Source organism: Amia ocellicauda, chromosome 7 (assembly GCF_036373705.1).
Source record: "Amia ocellicauda isolate fAmiCal2 chromosome 7, fAmiCal2.hap1, whole genome shotgun sequence".
Lineage (NCBI taxonomy): Eukaryota > Metazoa > Chordata > Actinopteri > Amiiformes > Amiidae > Amia > Amia ocellicauda.
The window spans coordinates 12,431,153-12,445,000 of record NC_089856.1 but is presented as its reverse complement, the minus strand read 5'-3'; the positions used below and the strand labels follow the sequence as shown (position 1 = coordinate 12,445,000).

The following is a 13,848-nucleotide window of genomic DNA, read 5'->3' as shown; positions in this document are numbered from 1 at the left end:
TTTGTTTTTTCTTCATATAAACTGTCCCTTTGCACTTGGCACTGGCATAAGACCCGTGCTACACGGGGGCTGCTTAACTGGTTAGGGAACAGACTGGTTGGCAGAGGTTCCAGATGTGTGCGATGGATTTCTTTCGTGATCTAGAATACGAGTTTGGTGTGTGTCAGGGGGGCTTCAGTGTAAAAATCCAGATGTGCATTTCTTAATCTTCATCACATGCCAATCCAGAGATCAACCCCCCCCCCAACACACCACCTCCTGTCCCCCCCCGCCCCCTCTCTATAGCTCACCTCCCTTCTACTAGTTTCCACTTATCACGTGCACACACATACACACATAATCCATCCCCATGCAGTTTTCATTCCCTCAGATGCAGGTAGCACAGGCATTGTGTGTTACATATCTGGATTAAGTGCTTTTGTGTGTGCATTTGTGTACATGTGTGTGTTATAACTGAGATATCCTTATCAATACCACATCCTGCAGTTTGGAGATTTGGCACTGGTTACCGGATTTACTAGCTGCCACCCTATAATCAAATTAATAATAAATGTAGTGGATTAAAACAAGAAGACCAAATCAATGCCCTTGAGAAGGCATCCATATAGCCAGCCAATGGGGAGGCAGAGACTGAGCAATCAGTGCCGGTAATTATGTGGAGGGTGTTGTAATTAGAGGAGGGGGCGGTGGTGCTGGGAGATGGTTGGATGTGTCATGGCTCTGTGGTTCACTGTGTTGCATAATTAGGTTCTCGCAGGTTCCTATTGAGACATTGACCTACTTTCCTTTTTTATTACAAAGACATTTAAAAAGAAAGAAAGAAAAGCTGGATCTGAGTCAAGTGCCTCCTCAGACCAGTTACTTCCTCTCTGACCTTCCCCCTCTCTCTTTTTCTATCTATCTTTGTTTATTCAGGGTATTCATTGCATGTCTATCCTTATTATTCCTCTGTCTGTCTGTGTTTCCAACTATCAATCTATCTAAAATTGGTCAGCATTAACTTGTCTTTTTCTACTCCCTCAGTGCTGATAGACTCCAGAGACAAAATCCCGTCCCAGTCAAATTGCCCAATATTATTATAATTGTTGTTGTTACTATTTTTATTAATAATAATAATTTGAATGCTGAAAGACCTGTCAACAGATCACAGGGCGAACATGGGCATCAAAACATGTGCCAGCATTTTATAGCCTTTTGCCCTGCTGTCCGTGCTCCTGGAGGATTACCCTCTGCACGGGTACACTAAGCTCACAGGCTGTGTAGTCTACAGGCTGCCAGGGTCCTCCACTAAATGTTACGGTTTGCACTGACCTCAATCTCGCAGGCTTGTGCTAGTATGAGTGAGCGAGGGAGTAGGAGGGAGGGAGGGAGGAAGGGAGTGTGTGTTACTGCATGTGTGTGCGCAGTCTCCTCAGGCGTGTCATTTTGCTTACTGGGCTAATCTAGACTTGGGACACATTCTCTCAGTCTGAGCACGGGGCTCGGCAGGATATCTGAGGAATGATCCTGTGGCACATTCCTCTTTGTCCTGTGCTGCTCTGTAATAGCTGCTGCTGCTTCTTCTCTGTTTGGCCTTCTTGTCTTCTTCCTATCCCCTTTTTCTTCCCATTCTTCTTTCTTTTTTTTCTTTTCACCATATCTGTTTACTTAAGTCTTTTACGTTGAAGGTGACATTAAACGCTCCCCTCACTCAGTGAATTTTTGCCTCTGGTTTGAGGTGTATGAAAATATATATCCATTATCAATATCAAGTGGGTGATTTAATTCAAGGGGTAGTTCAGGGTTAGGTTCTCCAAAGTGGTTTGCCAGGCTCTCCTCAAACTGTGGAATTCTCTTTTCTTGCCTGTGGAGTCCAAGAAAAAGAGGCTTGGCAGGTGATTGGAGCATTTCCAGGAAGTGCAGTTAGTGAGGGCGTAAGGGATTGTTGTGCTTGTTACGGGACAGGGTGAGCCAGGCGGGGGTGGGGAAGTTGGGAAGTGGGGAGGGGGGTGGGGGAGTGTTGGATGCCTCCTGGCAATCGTGAGAATCTCACATGGAGTGTGGTGGTGGTGGGGGGGATTGGGCAGGGTGCCACGGCCCCAGGTGCAGCCCAGTCCGTGACATTATAACTGCAAAACGGCAGCACCACGCGTGCTGATGAGCTAACAAAGGCAGCACAACAGAAAGCACATGCCTGCTTTACATTTGTTCAGAGCAGTTTGCCTGCGCAGCTTTGCACTGCCTCCTCGTGCCTGGAAAGGCAACACACACACACACACACAACACACACAGAGACTCAACAAACACACATAATGCGTAAAGTCCAGATTCCCTCCCTCTAGTTTGACAGGCTATACCACAGAGCTCCACAAACTCAGAGTAGGTGTGGGGACAGAAAGTTACATTCTCTTAAATCCATGCTTTAAGACTTTAAACCCCCCGATGAACAGCATGCAGAATTATTTATTATTTTGTTTTTAATGAATAAATGACCAAATGAAGAAAACTAAGATAAATGGGTAAAACTGTACACTCCCCCCTGACTCAGACACACACAGACGAACAGGAGAAATCTGTAGACTAGTTCTACAGGAAAACAATACAATGGTCTGCAGTCTATGTGAAATGCATGAAAAGTACAATTCATGAGTGTGTTTGTGTGTGTATGTGTGTGTGGCAGGGGCGAGGTTAAATGTATAGCATTCCTAACCTGTATTCCTATTCCTAACAGACATTATTTTTTTAAGAGTGATTGTGAATTTTCTTTGGGGGGGGACGACACACAGATACCCTGTCAGTATAGGGATGTAATTTAGAGCTATTTAGAAGCAGCCACATCTTTACAACAGAAAGGTTTAATTTCTTTGTGCACCGCATTTCTCCCACGATGCAGTATCATGTGTCTTTCTGGCTTAGGGGGAATGGGGGGGTGGGTTGTTTGTGGTTCATCAGATCGGCTGTTGGCCCACAGGCTGTCTTTCAGTCTTTTCATTGTGAACGTGTCACTCTGAGACAGATGCAGGATTTCTGCAGCAGGTGTGCCAGATACTTAGCTGTGTTTCTCCCAATGAGGCTAGCCTAGCAAATGCGTAGCTTCCATGAGCTAACTAATGGAGTAATTATTAACTTGATTAAATAGGATTTGTTGTAAAGGTTTTCGGATTTAGATGTGCAGTGTCCTTGCAGTTCAAAAGACACGTAGAACATCATTTAATTTCATATTTAAAAAAAAGAAGGGGACACTAAATTAACATCAAATAATGCTGAATGATTCCCTCTTTCTGTCTGTTTAAACCCCCCACCTATGTGGACTGTGGCGACATTATTATTATTATGAAAGTATTGAAACCACTATTTTATAAGCTGGTTACAACTCATGGCAATTAAACAACTTCAAAGGTTTAATAGGAAGACAAGTGGTGTTGTCCAAACTGTACCCTTCACCTTACTAGAGGTCAGGTGTAATGTGCACTACTTTAAAGAGCCTTTTATAGTTTCTTGAGTTATGGCATGTAGAGTGTAAAATAAAGGAAGTGATGGAGTTTGTACTATATATGTATTAGAAACACAAACACAGAAATAGTTCAGTAGCTCAGTTATCTGAGAGAACCCACCCCCGCATCCACACACACATGTATACAATACTTGGGTCACATTGTGCCAACATGCCTTGACTGATCCTACTCACACACAAAAGAGCAAAACAAACAAAACTCACAATAGAAAACGTGTACAGCCTGTGTGTCATTCCAGTGACTCTATGCAGTTATTGGATCGTATCCTCTGCTTCCTTTGTGTGTGTGTTTAATATTGTTAAACATCCATGCTCACTGTTTGAATTCCCATTGTCCACACACACACACACACACACACAGCACTGCGGAATGTGGCTGAGCCGAATGAGTCAAGGCGGTAACTGTGTCAGGAGTCCATGTGAGCCGCCGGTCAGGTGTCGGCCAGCTCTCCATACTCCGGGCGCGTCGCCAGGGGAGCTGCGCTATTATTGGAGCCCCAGCGCTGGTACACGTGAGGCAGTGTCTAAGCTCATCCGCAACGCATGAGTAGAGGAATGGAAAGAGGGAGGAGAGAGAGCGGGGGGAATGAGGCATGCAGTGAGAGAGAGAGAGAGAGATGAGATGAGAGGACTTTGGAGCTCAATTGGCACAGTTTCGCGTTCATAACTATGTACTTAACATTAACATATTTTTCTGCGTAGCTGAGTTGAATGAGAGATTACATTACAGAAACGCAGTGCTCAGTTAGTTTTACACGTCAATAAATTAATACACAAATGCATTACAATAAATAGTGCTTTAGCCCTTAGCAGCAAGCGGAAGCACAGTTAACAGCTGTAATGTTAATTACAGGAAGGCTACTAATACTAATTGGTCCTGTGAAGCAAAAGTTTGCATTTATAAATACAATATTTCGTATAAGGCTAAAACGCAGAGGATTAAGAAATGCATAGTTGGGTACATGTGTGCGTTTGCGAGGGTGATGCATTTAATTTCAGCCAATGCAAGGTCTTCTTTCTTTAATTTCTTTGCACAAGGTTACAAAGTTCAACTGGGTTAAATGTAAAGCCTGGCTTTTTGGATTACATTGTCGCTTTAAGGAGCAGATGCCTGCAGTGCAAAGAAGATTGTAAAGAAAGCACAGAACATACAATTAATCTAGTCAGCTATCTTGTCTGGTAGATATTTGGTAACCTTGATAATAAACCCATTTATTCACTGTCTCCCTCTCTCTCTGTATTGCAGGAGGTGTAATTCTGTATGCAGGGTCAGCGGGCAGTGCCAGCCCCAGCCCTGGCAGCCCTTCCAGTGGGTATCAGACCCAGTCTCCCTCTTCGCAGCCCTCGTCCCCAGAGGAGGTCACCTTCACTGAGATTGGGGTGCTGAAGCAGCAGCGGGGTGGTGGCAGAGGCACTCCTCCCTCCCCCAAACTAGTCTTCCAGTTCCCTGATGTGGGGCCTCCCGCATCTGCCCCTCATCATCCCCAAGCACAGCACTCGCACCCCCCCTGCACTAAGAAGCCCTGTAGAGTGACTGGCACCTTCACAAGTGAGTCCATCTGACTGTCTGTCTGTCTGTCTGTCTGTCCCTCTGTGTACCTTACTGTCTGTTTATAGTTGCATCAGGTTCTTTGTCCATATGGCATGTTTAATACAATCTGCGGGTATCTTTAGATTTAATTTTCTAAATCTATCTCCCTCTCTCTCCCTCTCTCCATCCATCAGAGACTGGAGGCATGGTGCTGCTGTGTAAAGTGTGTGGTGACATTGCTTCAGGATTCCACTATGGTGTACATGCCTGTGAAGGATGCAAGGTGAGAGATATGGAGGGAGAAGGAGAGAGAGAGAGAGAGAGAGAGAGAGAGAGAGAGAGAGAGAGAGAGAGAGAGAGAGAGAGAGATTGTGTGTGTGAGAGAGAGAGCCGGGGTAGCACTGGGGTAGTCTTTCCAGCTACACTACAACTGGGATTGTGCCTAGGCCCTCCCTCTGCCCCCACCCAAGTACTCACACCCCTGCCTGTTGTGTCTCTCACAGGGCTTCTTCCGGCGCAGCATCCAGCAGAACATCCACTACAAGATGTGTGTGAAGAACGAGAACTGCTTGATCATGCGCATGAACCGCAACCGCTGCCAGCACTGCCGCTTCAAGAAGTGCCTGTCCGTGGGCATGTCCCGAGACGGTAAGCCTCCATTATAGGACTCGCTCTGAGCAGTGCCTTTCTGGTTACCCTGGTAATGTTGGGGAACTCTCTGAGAATAGTGCCACCTTGGGCCCATACACCCGTACACCCCGATGCCACTACAGCGCTGTCTCCGGGACAGTCAACCCCTGCTTGATTGCTTTAGCTAGCTTTCTGGGCCAGATCTGGGTTTGGTTTGGCATGGTTAATTTGTTCAGTGAAACAGCCTTGACTGTGATTTCTTTCGTGGTTTGTTTGTTTTCAGGAGGGGTTGGAAAAGGGGGTATTGATGGGTGGTTGTTTTTTTTGCGGTGCCCCAGTTCCTCAGAATGTGCTTGTAAAAACATGTTTTCGAGAATTGCCATCTGGGCAGCTAGGCATCACACCGTGCCAAGCGCCCTGCAGTGGGTGGCGATGCCCACAGCTCCTCCCTCTGCTTCTGACTCACTCTCCCACCCCCTCCTCAGAGAGACACGGCCTTTGAGAAAATCCACACCATGTTTCTGTAGGGCTCCAAATAGCCTCCAACTAAGTGGCACAAAATCCGTGTTGAGCTGAAATTCGTGGAGCTGGGCCCTTTGACTGTGGTTTGAATGGTGCCGATAATACTACAAACTGAGTATTGGAAGAGTATTAGATTTACAGATCACTACATCTCTGATGGATCTGTAGGCCAATAATGCACAGTAGACTGCATCTCAGATCTGTACTATAGCAAAATAATTTCTCCCACTCCCCCTTCTCTCTCTCGCTGCTATTTCTATCTTCTATTTCTCTTGTTAACCCTTACTCATCCCCTTCTATCTTCTCTCACTCTTTCTTTTGCCCTTTTCCTTGCCTTCTGGCCCTCTCTCTCTCCCCTCCCTCCTTGTCAGTTTTCTCCATCCTCCTCTCTCCTCCTCCCTCTCTCTCCCTCCCTCCCTCTCTGCCCCCCTCCCCTCCCTCTCTCACTCTCTCTCAGGGACAGTGATTTATGAGTTTAGAAGCTGTGTAGTCCCCAAAGCCATCAGTCCTTCCCAGCGAGAGCAAGAGCAGGAGTTATTTTTAGGAAATTAGAACAGAGGCCATCATTGATTACTCTGCTTCACAGTTTTTAACCTTTTGTAGAATTAATGAAGGTATACAAGCTCCTACGAAGTCGTATCACCATAACCAGAGCAAGCGCTGCAAAACAGTCTCTCTTTCACTCTCTCTCGCTCTCTCTTTCTTTCTCCATCCCTTCCTCGAACCCCTCAACACAAGGGGGGCTTCACTCTCGACAGAGCATGCAGCTCCCAGACACAGTGTGAAAGCGTAGACTTTTCACACCGTCAGCACAAACTATTTCGAGGTGACCTCAAAAGTATTTTCTTTTCTCTGTTTTTTTTCCCTCTTTTCGTCATTGTTTTGTTTTTACTGTAGTGTTTGCAAATCTGTCCTGAAACTTCCGGGGGGTGCAGACGCAGTCTGACTGTGTGAATGTGAATGTGTCGAGCATAGAGGCCCATGGGGGGGTTATCTTTTTTTAAAATCAGTTGACAGTTATTGTGGTCGGAAGTGCGGGGGGTAGGGGGGGAGGTGAGATACAGGGGGTGCACACGCAAACCGCCACGTCTCCAAGCGTACCGAACAAACCGCAACCTAGAAACCCTTTTACTCTTAACACTGCAAAACAGGAAGTCTTGCAAAACGGCCAGCACCCCACATAAAATAAAACACCCTGATTTCTTTTAGGTGGTTTTTATGTGTGTGTGTGTCTTTATATGCAAATACATATTGATGTATAGATATAAATACTCAATGCAGACATGGATCTATATCTCCTTCTATTCTTTCACACTACCCCCCCGTCTCTTTGCCTTACTCTGCAGATATCTCTCATTCTCAAATATACGTACAAGTAAATAAATATATATATGTATACATATGCAGAGTTCTATGTCTTAAGAAAGCTTGTTGAACCCCTATAGTTCTATAGCCCTATATATGGTATCATGCTTAGTCAGGGTTGGGGGTTACTGGATACTGAAAAATTCTTAGCTGTAACCAGATAAGTAGTAGTGGTGTCCACAAAAACCCCACACACCCCAGTGTGCATATCTATGTCAGTATATGGAGTATATCTTTATATATACATACATTATATATGAAGATAGAAAGGGACAATACATTCTGTTCCTTTGGGTTCTAGAAGACAATCTATTCCAGAATTCCATCTGCTCATGTCTGCAGGGAACTTCAACGGGTCAGTGTGCAGGACAGAGCTGGTAGATAGAGAAAGAGAGAGTGAGAGAGACAGATACTGAAAAAACTAGGACAGACAGGCACAGGATGTGTGTAGATTGATTGCGTTCCTCTGAATCGTACAGATCTGTAGATAACGCAGGGTTTTTTAAGGGGGGGGGGTTTGTGTGTGTTTATGTAGTTTGGTAAATGTGTGGGAGAGATTTGAAACCACTTCCCCCCCCTTGCCTCCCTCTGTCCCTCCTTAATTCCTTCTCTCCAAAAACGAAGGGCATAAAAGCAAATGAATGTTAGTTAACATTTAAAGCCCTCTAATTCAACCTAGAGTAACCCAGCCCCCCACCCACACCAGGGCCCACAAATCTCCCTCCCTCTCAAAGGCTCAGCTATTTCCTCTGCCTTTCTTCCCAACTTCTCTCTCTCTCTCTCTCTCTCTCTCTCTCTAACTCCATGCCCCTTGGCTTTCTCTCATTCTCTCTTTCTCTGCCTAACCCACCTGCATTATTTTCCTCAATTTTTCTCCACTATTCCTCCCTCTTTCTTCTCTGTCTCTCTCAGCCTGTTGCATTTTCAATGACATCACATTGCATCTGCCCCACTGACCTACTTTTGCGATATTGGGAGAGAGAGAGAGATAGAGAGAGAGAGAGCGAGAGAGATTAAGCATATGTAGTAGTAGGCTATTATTAGCTCTTCCAGCTGACAGTTATTCTTGGATGGGGGGGTTGGAGTGGTGATATGGGGGGTGGTTGATGAGGAGGAGGAGGGCGGGGGGGGGGTCTCTGGTTCAGAAAATTAGCGATTAAGGAGAGCTGCTGTACACAGAAGAAGCACAGCTCTATCACACAGGCTCTCCCATCACAAGCAGAGCTGCTACCCCTCATCTGAATCTAAGCAAGCATTCAATCACAATATATTCCTATTATTATTATTATTATTATTGCTATTGCCTTTCATACAGATTCTAGTTTTAACAATTCTGAAATTTAATTTTATTTAAAACCGGAATTATACAATGGTGGTGAAAGATGCACCAACCCTGAATGTATTATTATTAGAATTAATAATAATATTATGAATAGCAGGTCTAATACCTTCTCTCTCGCTGTCTCCCTCTCTATCAGCTGTGCGTTTTGGGCGGATCCCAAAGCGTGAGAAGCAGAGGTTATTGGATGAAATGCAGAGCTACATGAACAGCCTCAATGAATCAGCTTCCATGGACATTGACTCCTCCCCTCCTGAGGCCCCACCCAGCCCGGAGGACAGCCAATCAGAGGAGGCGATCGGTGCCATCTCCAGGGCCTACCGTGACATCTTTGTGAACGGGCAGGACAGGCTTGGGAAGAGAGCCGCCAACAACAACAACAACAATCGCAACCACGCCGCCTCCTACCAAAACAGCCCCCACCCCGAGTCCAATTACCCCCAGCCCACTTCGTACCCACCCCAGGGTTACCCCTCCTACCCCCAGTCTTACCAGTCTGTCTCCCGCTGCCCCATGGCCCACCGAGACAACAGCCCCACTTTCCAATTCGTTGACAACAGCCACTACAGCTACTCAACCACTGCCTCATCCAATCAGAGCCACGGTGTGGGAACAACTCCTTCCACTTACCCGGCCAATTACAATGGCTACACGCTGGGTGGGACTCAGGGTCAAAGTTCGTGCCCCTGGAGGATTGGGGGCAGAGCCAAAGTTCTGGTAAGTTTGGGATTCTTTGGTTTCTCAGTTTCTCTGTGTCTCTGATTGTCTGATTGATTGATTGATTGATTTATTTGGTCAACATCCAATGGACAACAGATTATTTATTTCAAAACGTATATAGAAAATGAAAGGAAAATAGTTTAATAAATCAAGCAAATCCAGAATCCCCCCAATATAATCTGACCTCATTCAATTTATGCCTCGGCCAGCCCAAAAAATCAAGAATTGAAGACATCCTGTTAAGTATGAAAGGGTTGTGGCACCCCAGGTATAGGTTGGTCTCTCACTCTCTCTCCCCTTTACTCCCTCTCTTCCAGGCGTGTCCACTGAACGCGTGTCCAGTGTCGGGGGCAGGCCAGTCCAGCCAGCAGGTGTGGGAGTCATTCTCACGCTGCTTCACGCCAGCTGTGCGGGAGGTGGTTGAGTTCGCCAAGAGCATCCCAGGGTTCCAGAACCTCAGCCAGCAGGACCAGGTCATGCTGCTGAAGGCCGGGACATTCCAGGTACTGACTGCTGCTGCTGCCCCACTGCCACTCTCACACACGGATGCTCTCGCACCCTGAAACAATGACAAACTCACACACTCACATACTGATGCTCTCACTCTCGCTCCCCGCCGTGCCCTGTCTGATACACTCTCACTGTCTCACCCCTTTAACTCTCAGCGTGTTATATTAACCCCCTCTCACCCTCTCTCTCCTGTCCAGGTGCTGATGGTGCGGTTTTGCTCCCTGTTCAGCCCAAAGGAGCGCACACTGACCTTTCTTAACGGGCAGACGTACCCTCTGGCGGCACTGAGGGCGCTAGGCATGGGCTCTCTGCTGGACGCCATGTTTGAGTTCAGCGAGAAGCTGGGCGCTCTGGGCCTGGAGGCCGATGAGATGGCGCTCTTCATGGCCGTGGTGCTGGTCTCAGCAGGTGAGGAAACACGCCAGCCATGCACTGAACATGCTAACTACACGCCACTGAACATACTGGCTACTTGGGCATTGAACACACTAAGTACATACCAAATGAACACATTAACTACATGCACTTACAACAGGGCAACACAAAAACACCGCCAACACATCTTACCACATGCACATGGAACATCCCAACCACATTGCACAGGGTTCCCACACAGGTTGAACATGATAATTGCACAATTTCTCTCACACTGGAAGAAAGCAAGAAATGTGGCACCTAATACACAGTACAAATCGAGAGCAAGGAAGAAATGGGTTTCAGGAGTCGTACCAGAGCCTAACCTCCACCCCTCTCTCTTTCTCTCTCTCTCTGTCAGACCGCTCAGGGATCGTGGAGGTTGGGGCCGTGGAGCAGCTGCAGGAGAGCCTGATCCGGGCCCTGCGCTCGCTGGTGACGCGGCGGCGCCCTCACGACACCGCCCTATTCCCCAAGCTTCTGCTACGCCTGCCTGACCTGCGCACCCTCAACAACCAGCACTCCGACAAGCTCCTGGCCTTCCGCATCGACCCTTGAACTCTCAACCCCTGACCTCGCACTTCCGGAGTCCCGCTCTCCCCCTTGGCAAAGACAGACAACCAAAAAACCCCATGCAAAAACCCATCAACAAATATATACATGATGAAAAGAACTAGACCTTGTGGGCAGAGGGAATTGTGGGTAACATTGACACCCACGACCCCCTGGGACACTCTGTGGCTGCTGTGGACAATGTAGCTGCTTTGCCTTTGCACTGGTAATGCTCATGGTAACATTTGTTACTGGGACACTGACTCCGTTTGGACCACTTCATATCACCCACAACCTGCCAGTTATTGAGTAAAGGGGGATCCCAAGGGGCAGTGGGGATGGGGGGAGGCCTCTTCCTAAAATGTAACACCCTTCACCCCCAGCACCCCCGAGCCTCACCCCACTCCCTTTCACCTCCACATACTGTCAGCTCTGCATAGACAGACTCTTCCACTGTAGATCGACAGACTTGGGGGGGGGGAAATGCAAAAAAACTACAAAAAATGACCAAACTATATGCAGAGATGCACTCCTCTGGCATTTCTCATTCCTGCTCTCCTTGGTTTCCAGCCCTTCCACATCCTCACACCCACCCATGGGATCAGGAAGCAGATATTGTTAACTGGCCTCCCTCTTAGTCAGACAACACTGGTTTGCTCCAGCACAGTGTAGAACAGAAGGGAATATATGTATGGATGCATGTAAATGTGCGTGTATGTATTTATATTTATATATGTAAATATATATATAAGATACACAGTATATAGCACTGTATATGCCCAACCCCTGAATACACACATACAGGCTACCCTAATGTGACAGTAACACATATTCAGCACAAATCGGGGAAACTGTTTAATCAATAATTAATAATAATCATTAAAACAAAACGAGATTTCAGGCGATGTGGCTTTTTACTTTAATTGGATTTGCGATTCTTTTAGATAATGAGTGCCCTGAATGCAGTCTGCTGAGCCTGTTCATCACCTGTCCTGCTGAGTCATTGCGTTTGTGTGTGTGATTGAGTGTTTGTGTGCATGTCTATAGGGGAAAGAGGGATAGGAGAGCAGGGTCACTAGAGTTTCCATATTTACACTGGCGCTCATCAGTAGTCTTGTCAATTGTACCCCAGCTGTGTGGAATTGTGGGATTGTATTTTTTTGTAAATGTATTTGTTTTTGCTTGTTAACACCCCCACCACCTCCCCCTCAACACACACACAAACCATGATGACTCTGCTGTGTGACACTGGATTGGGAATTCTGGATCAGAACCAAGAGCAAAGAACTTAGGATTCCAGTGGGAAGTGGCACTGGGGAAGGGGCAAGGATTCGCTCCTGCTGTACTGCGTTAGAAAAACCTTGCACACTTTCCACATGTGTTCCTTGGACCTTGAACTCACCCCCCCCCACACAACTGAGTTTTTCTGCCCGCCACCCTCTTCTGTCTGCCCCTCATTATATCTGTATATTTTGTACATTATTTTTCTTCTACTACTACTATTTCTTCTTACATAGGAGCAATATATATATATAAATATATATATATATATATAAGATATATATTAAAAAAATATGAGATTATACACCTGTTGTGCTGTCATTTCTTATCCTCTGTTCCTCATTTTCAATTTACACCTATACAACGATCACTCCCACTCCATGCTCGATCATTCACATACACACACACACACACACACCCTGTTATAAAAGTTTGGTTTTCATCTCGGAGCAGGTGGGGTGAGGTACGCATTGAAAGAACTGCCTTGGCCGCAGACTCCCTGACAACCGCAGCTTTGAGTCCTACCTGAAGGACAAACCCTGGAGAAGGTCAGTGCAGTAGCTCAAGCCTTCAGTGAACTGGGAGTCAGAGCCTGGGCTTGATTAGGGGAACTGGTGTCAAGACCTTTATATTAGACTTTATATGGAGCAGGTACAAGGCTACATGGTATAGTTCAGGCAAAAAAATAGCTACATTTCCAGTGTGTTTTATCCACATGTGTTGTGTGTATAACTGTTGAGTACTTCCACAATGAAAATTAAAAAAAACATAAAGTACTTTGCTTGTAAAAGTGCTGCATAGAGACAAACCCAAAGTAATTCCATACACTGCAGAGTCCAGTATACCTGCATTGAAATAATCATTTAAATATTGCAGTATGTGCAGATGTCAACCAATGAAAAGTGGTTTCGCTCATTACCCAAATATACTGATAAACAGTTATTTTGCCTGGGAATGGGTGGGGCGTAAATACACACATACCTGCGTCTTATTGTATTATTTATTTCATCCCAGGCTATCAGCCTCCAACGGATATATTTGTCATTATAATCTATGAAACATACGTCTAGATTCTACGAACTTGTTTTCAGCTACACGTCACAGATCTGACGTCGTGATATGCAGATATGACCTGGAGTATGCAACAGCTAGTCACTTTTGTAAAATAAAATAAAATAAATCTTACACTTGCTTTTTTCTGTTATAAACAACAACTATAGGAGGTCACATGTTGTGATACACGTACGGATATCAGCCGCCGAAATAAACAGTAAGCCTAATAAAATGCGATTGATGTAGTCTACACGTCATTTTGAACGCGGTCTGTTTGAGATGGAGAGGGAGAACAGCGGAGTGTCCTCCTACGTCACTATTCCGCATGCAATGTGTTCAGAATTGAATTTTAGTTTTCCTGCAGTATATATAAGCCAATCGCTGACTGATCTCGCCTTTTGAGTGACTAACAACTGTCGGTACAAGCCGAACATAACA

At 45.9% G+C, this 13,848-nt stretch overlaps 1 protein-coding gene across 1 annotated transcript in view; it reads left to right on the top strand.

The window, feature by feature from the left end:
- Positions 1 to 12,661, top strand: part of LOC136752814 (nuclear receptor subfamily 1 group D member 1) — a 19,334-nt gene extending 6,673 nt beyond the window's left edge. Inside the window, exons 2-8 of the mRNA XM_066708455.1 lie at positions 4,740 to 5,042; positions 5,219 to 5,307; positions 5,528 to 5,672; positions 9,020 to 9,597; positions 9,918 to 10,103; positions 10,308 to 10,518; positions 10,886 to 12,661. Coding sequence (XP_066564552.1) covers positions 4,740 to 5,042; positions 5,219 to 5,307; positions 5,528 to 5,672; positions 9,020 to 9,597; positions 9,918 to 10,103; positions 10,308 to 10,518; positions 10,886 to 11,082 — 1,709 coding nt within the window. The 3' untranslated portion in view covers positions 11,083 to 12,661. The remainder of the gene's footprint in view (positions 1 to 4,739; positions 5,043 to 5,218; positions 5,308 to 5,527; positions 5,673 to 9,019; positions 9,598 to 9,917; positions 10,104 to 10,307; positions 10,519 to 10,885) is intronic.
- The last annotated feature ends 1,187 nt before the right edge of the window (positions 12,662 to 13,848 follow it).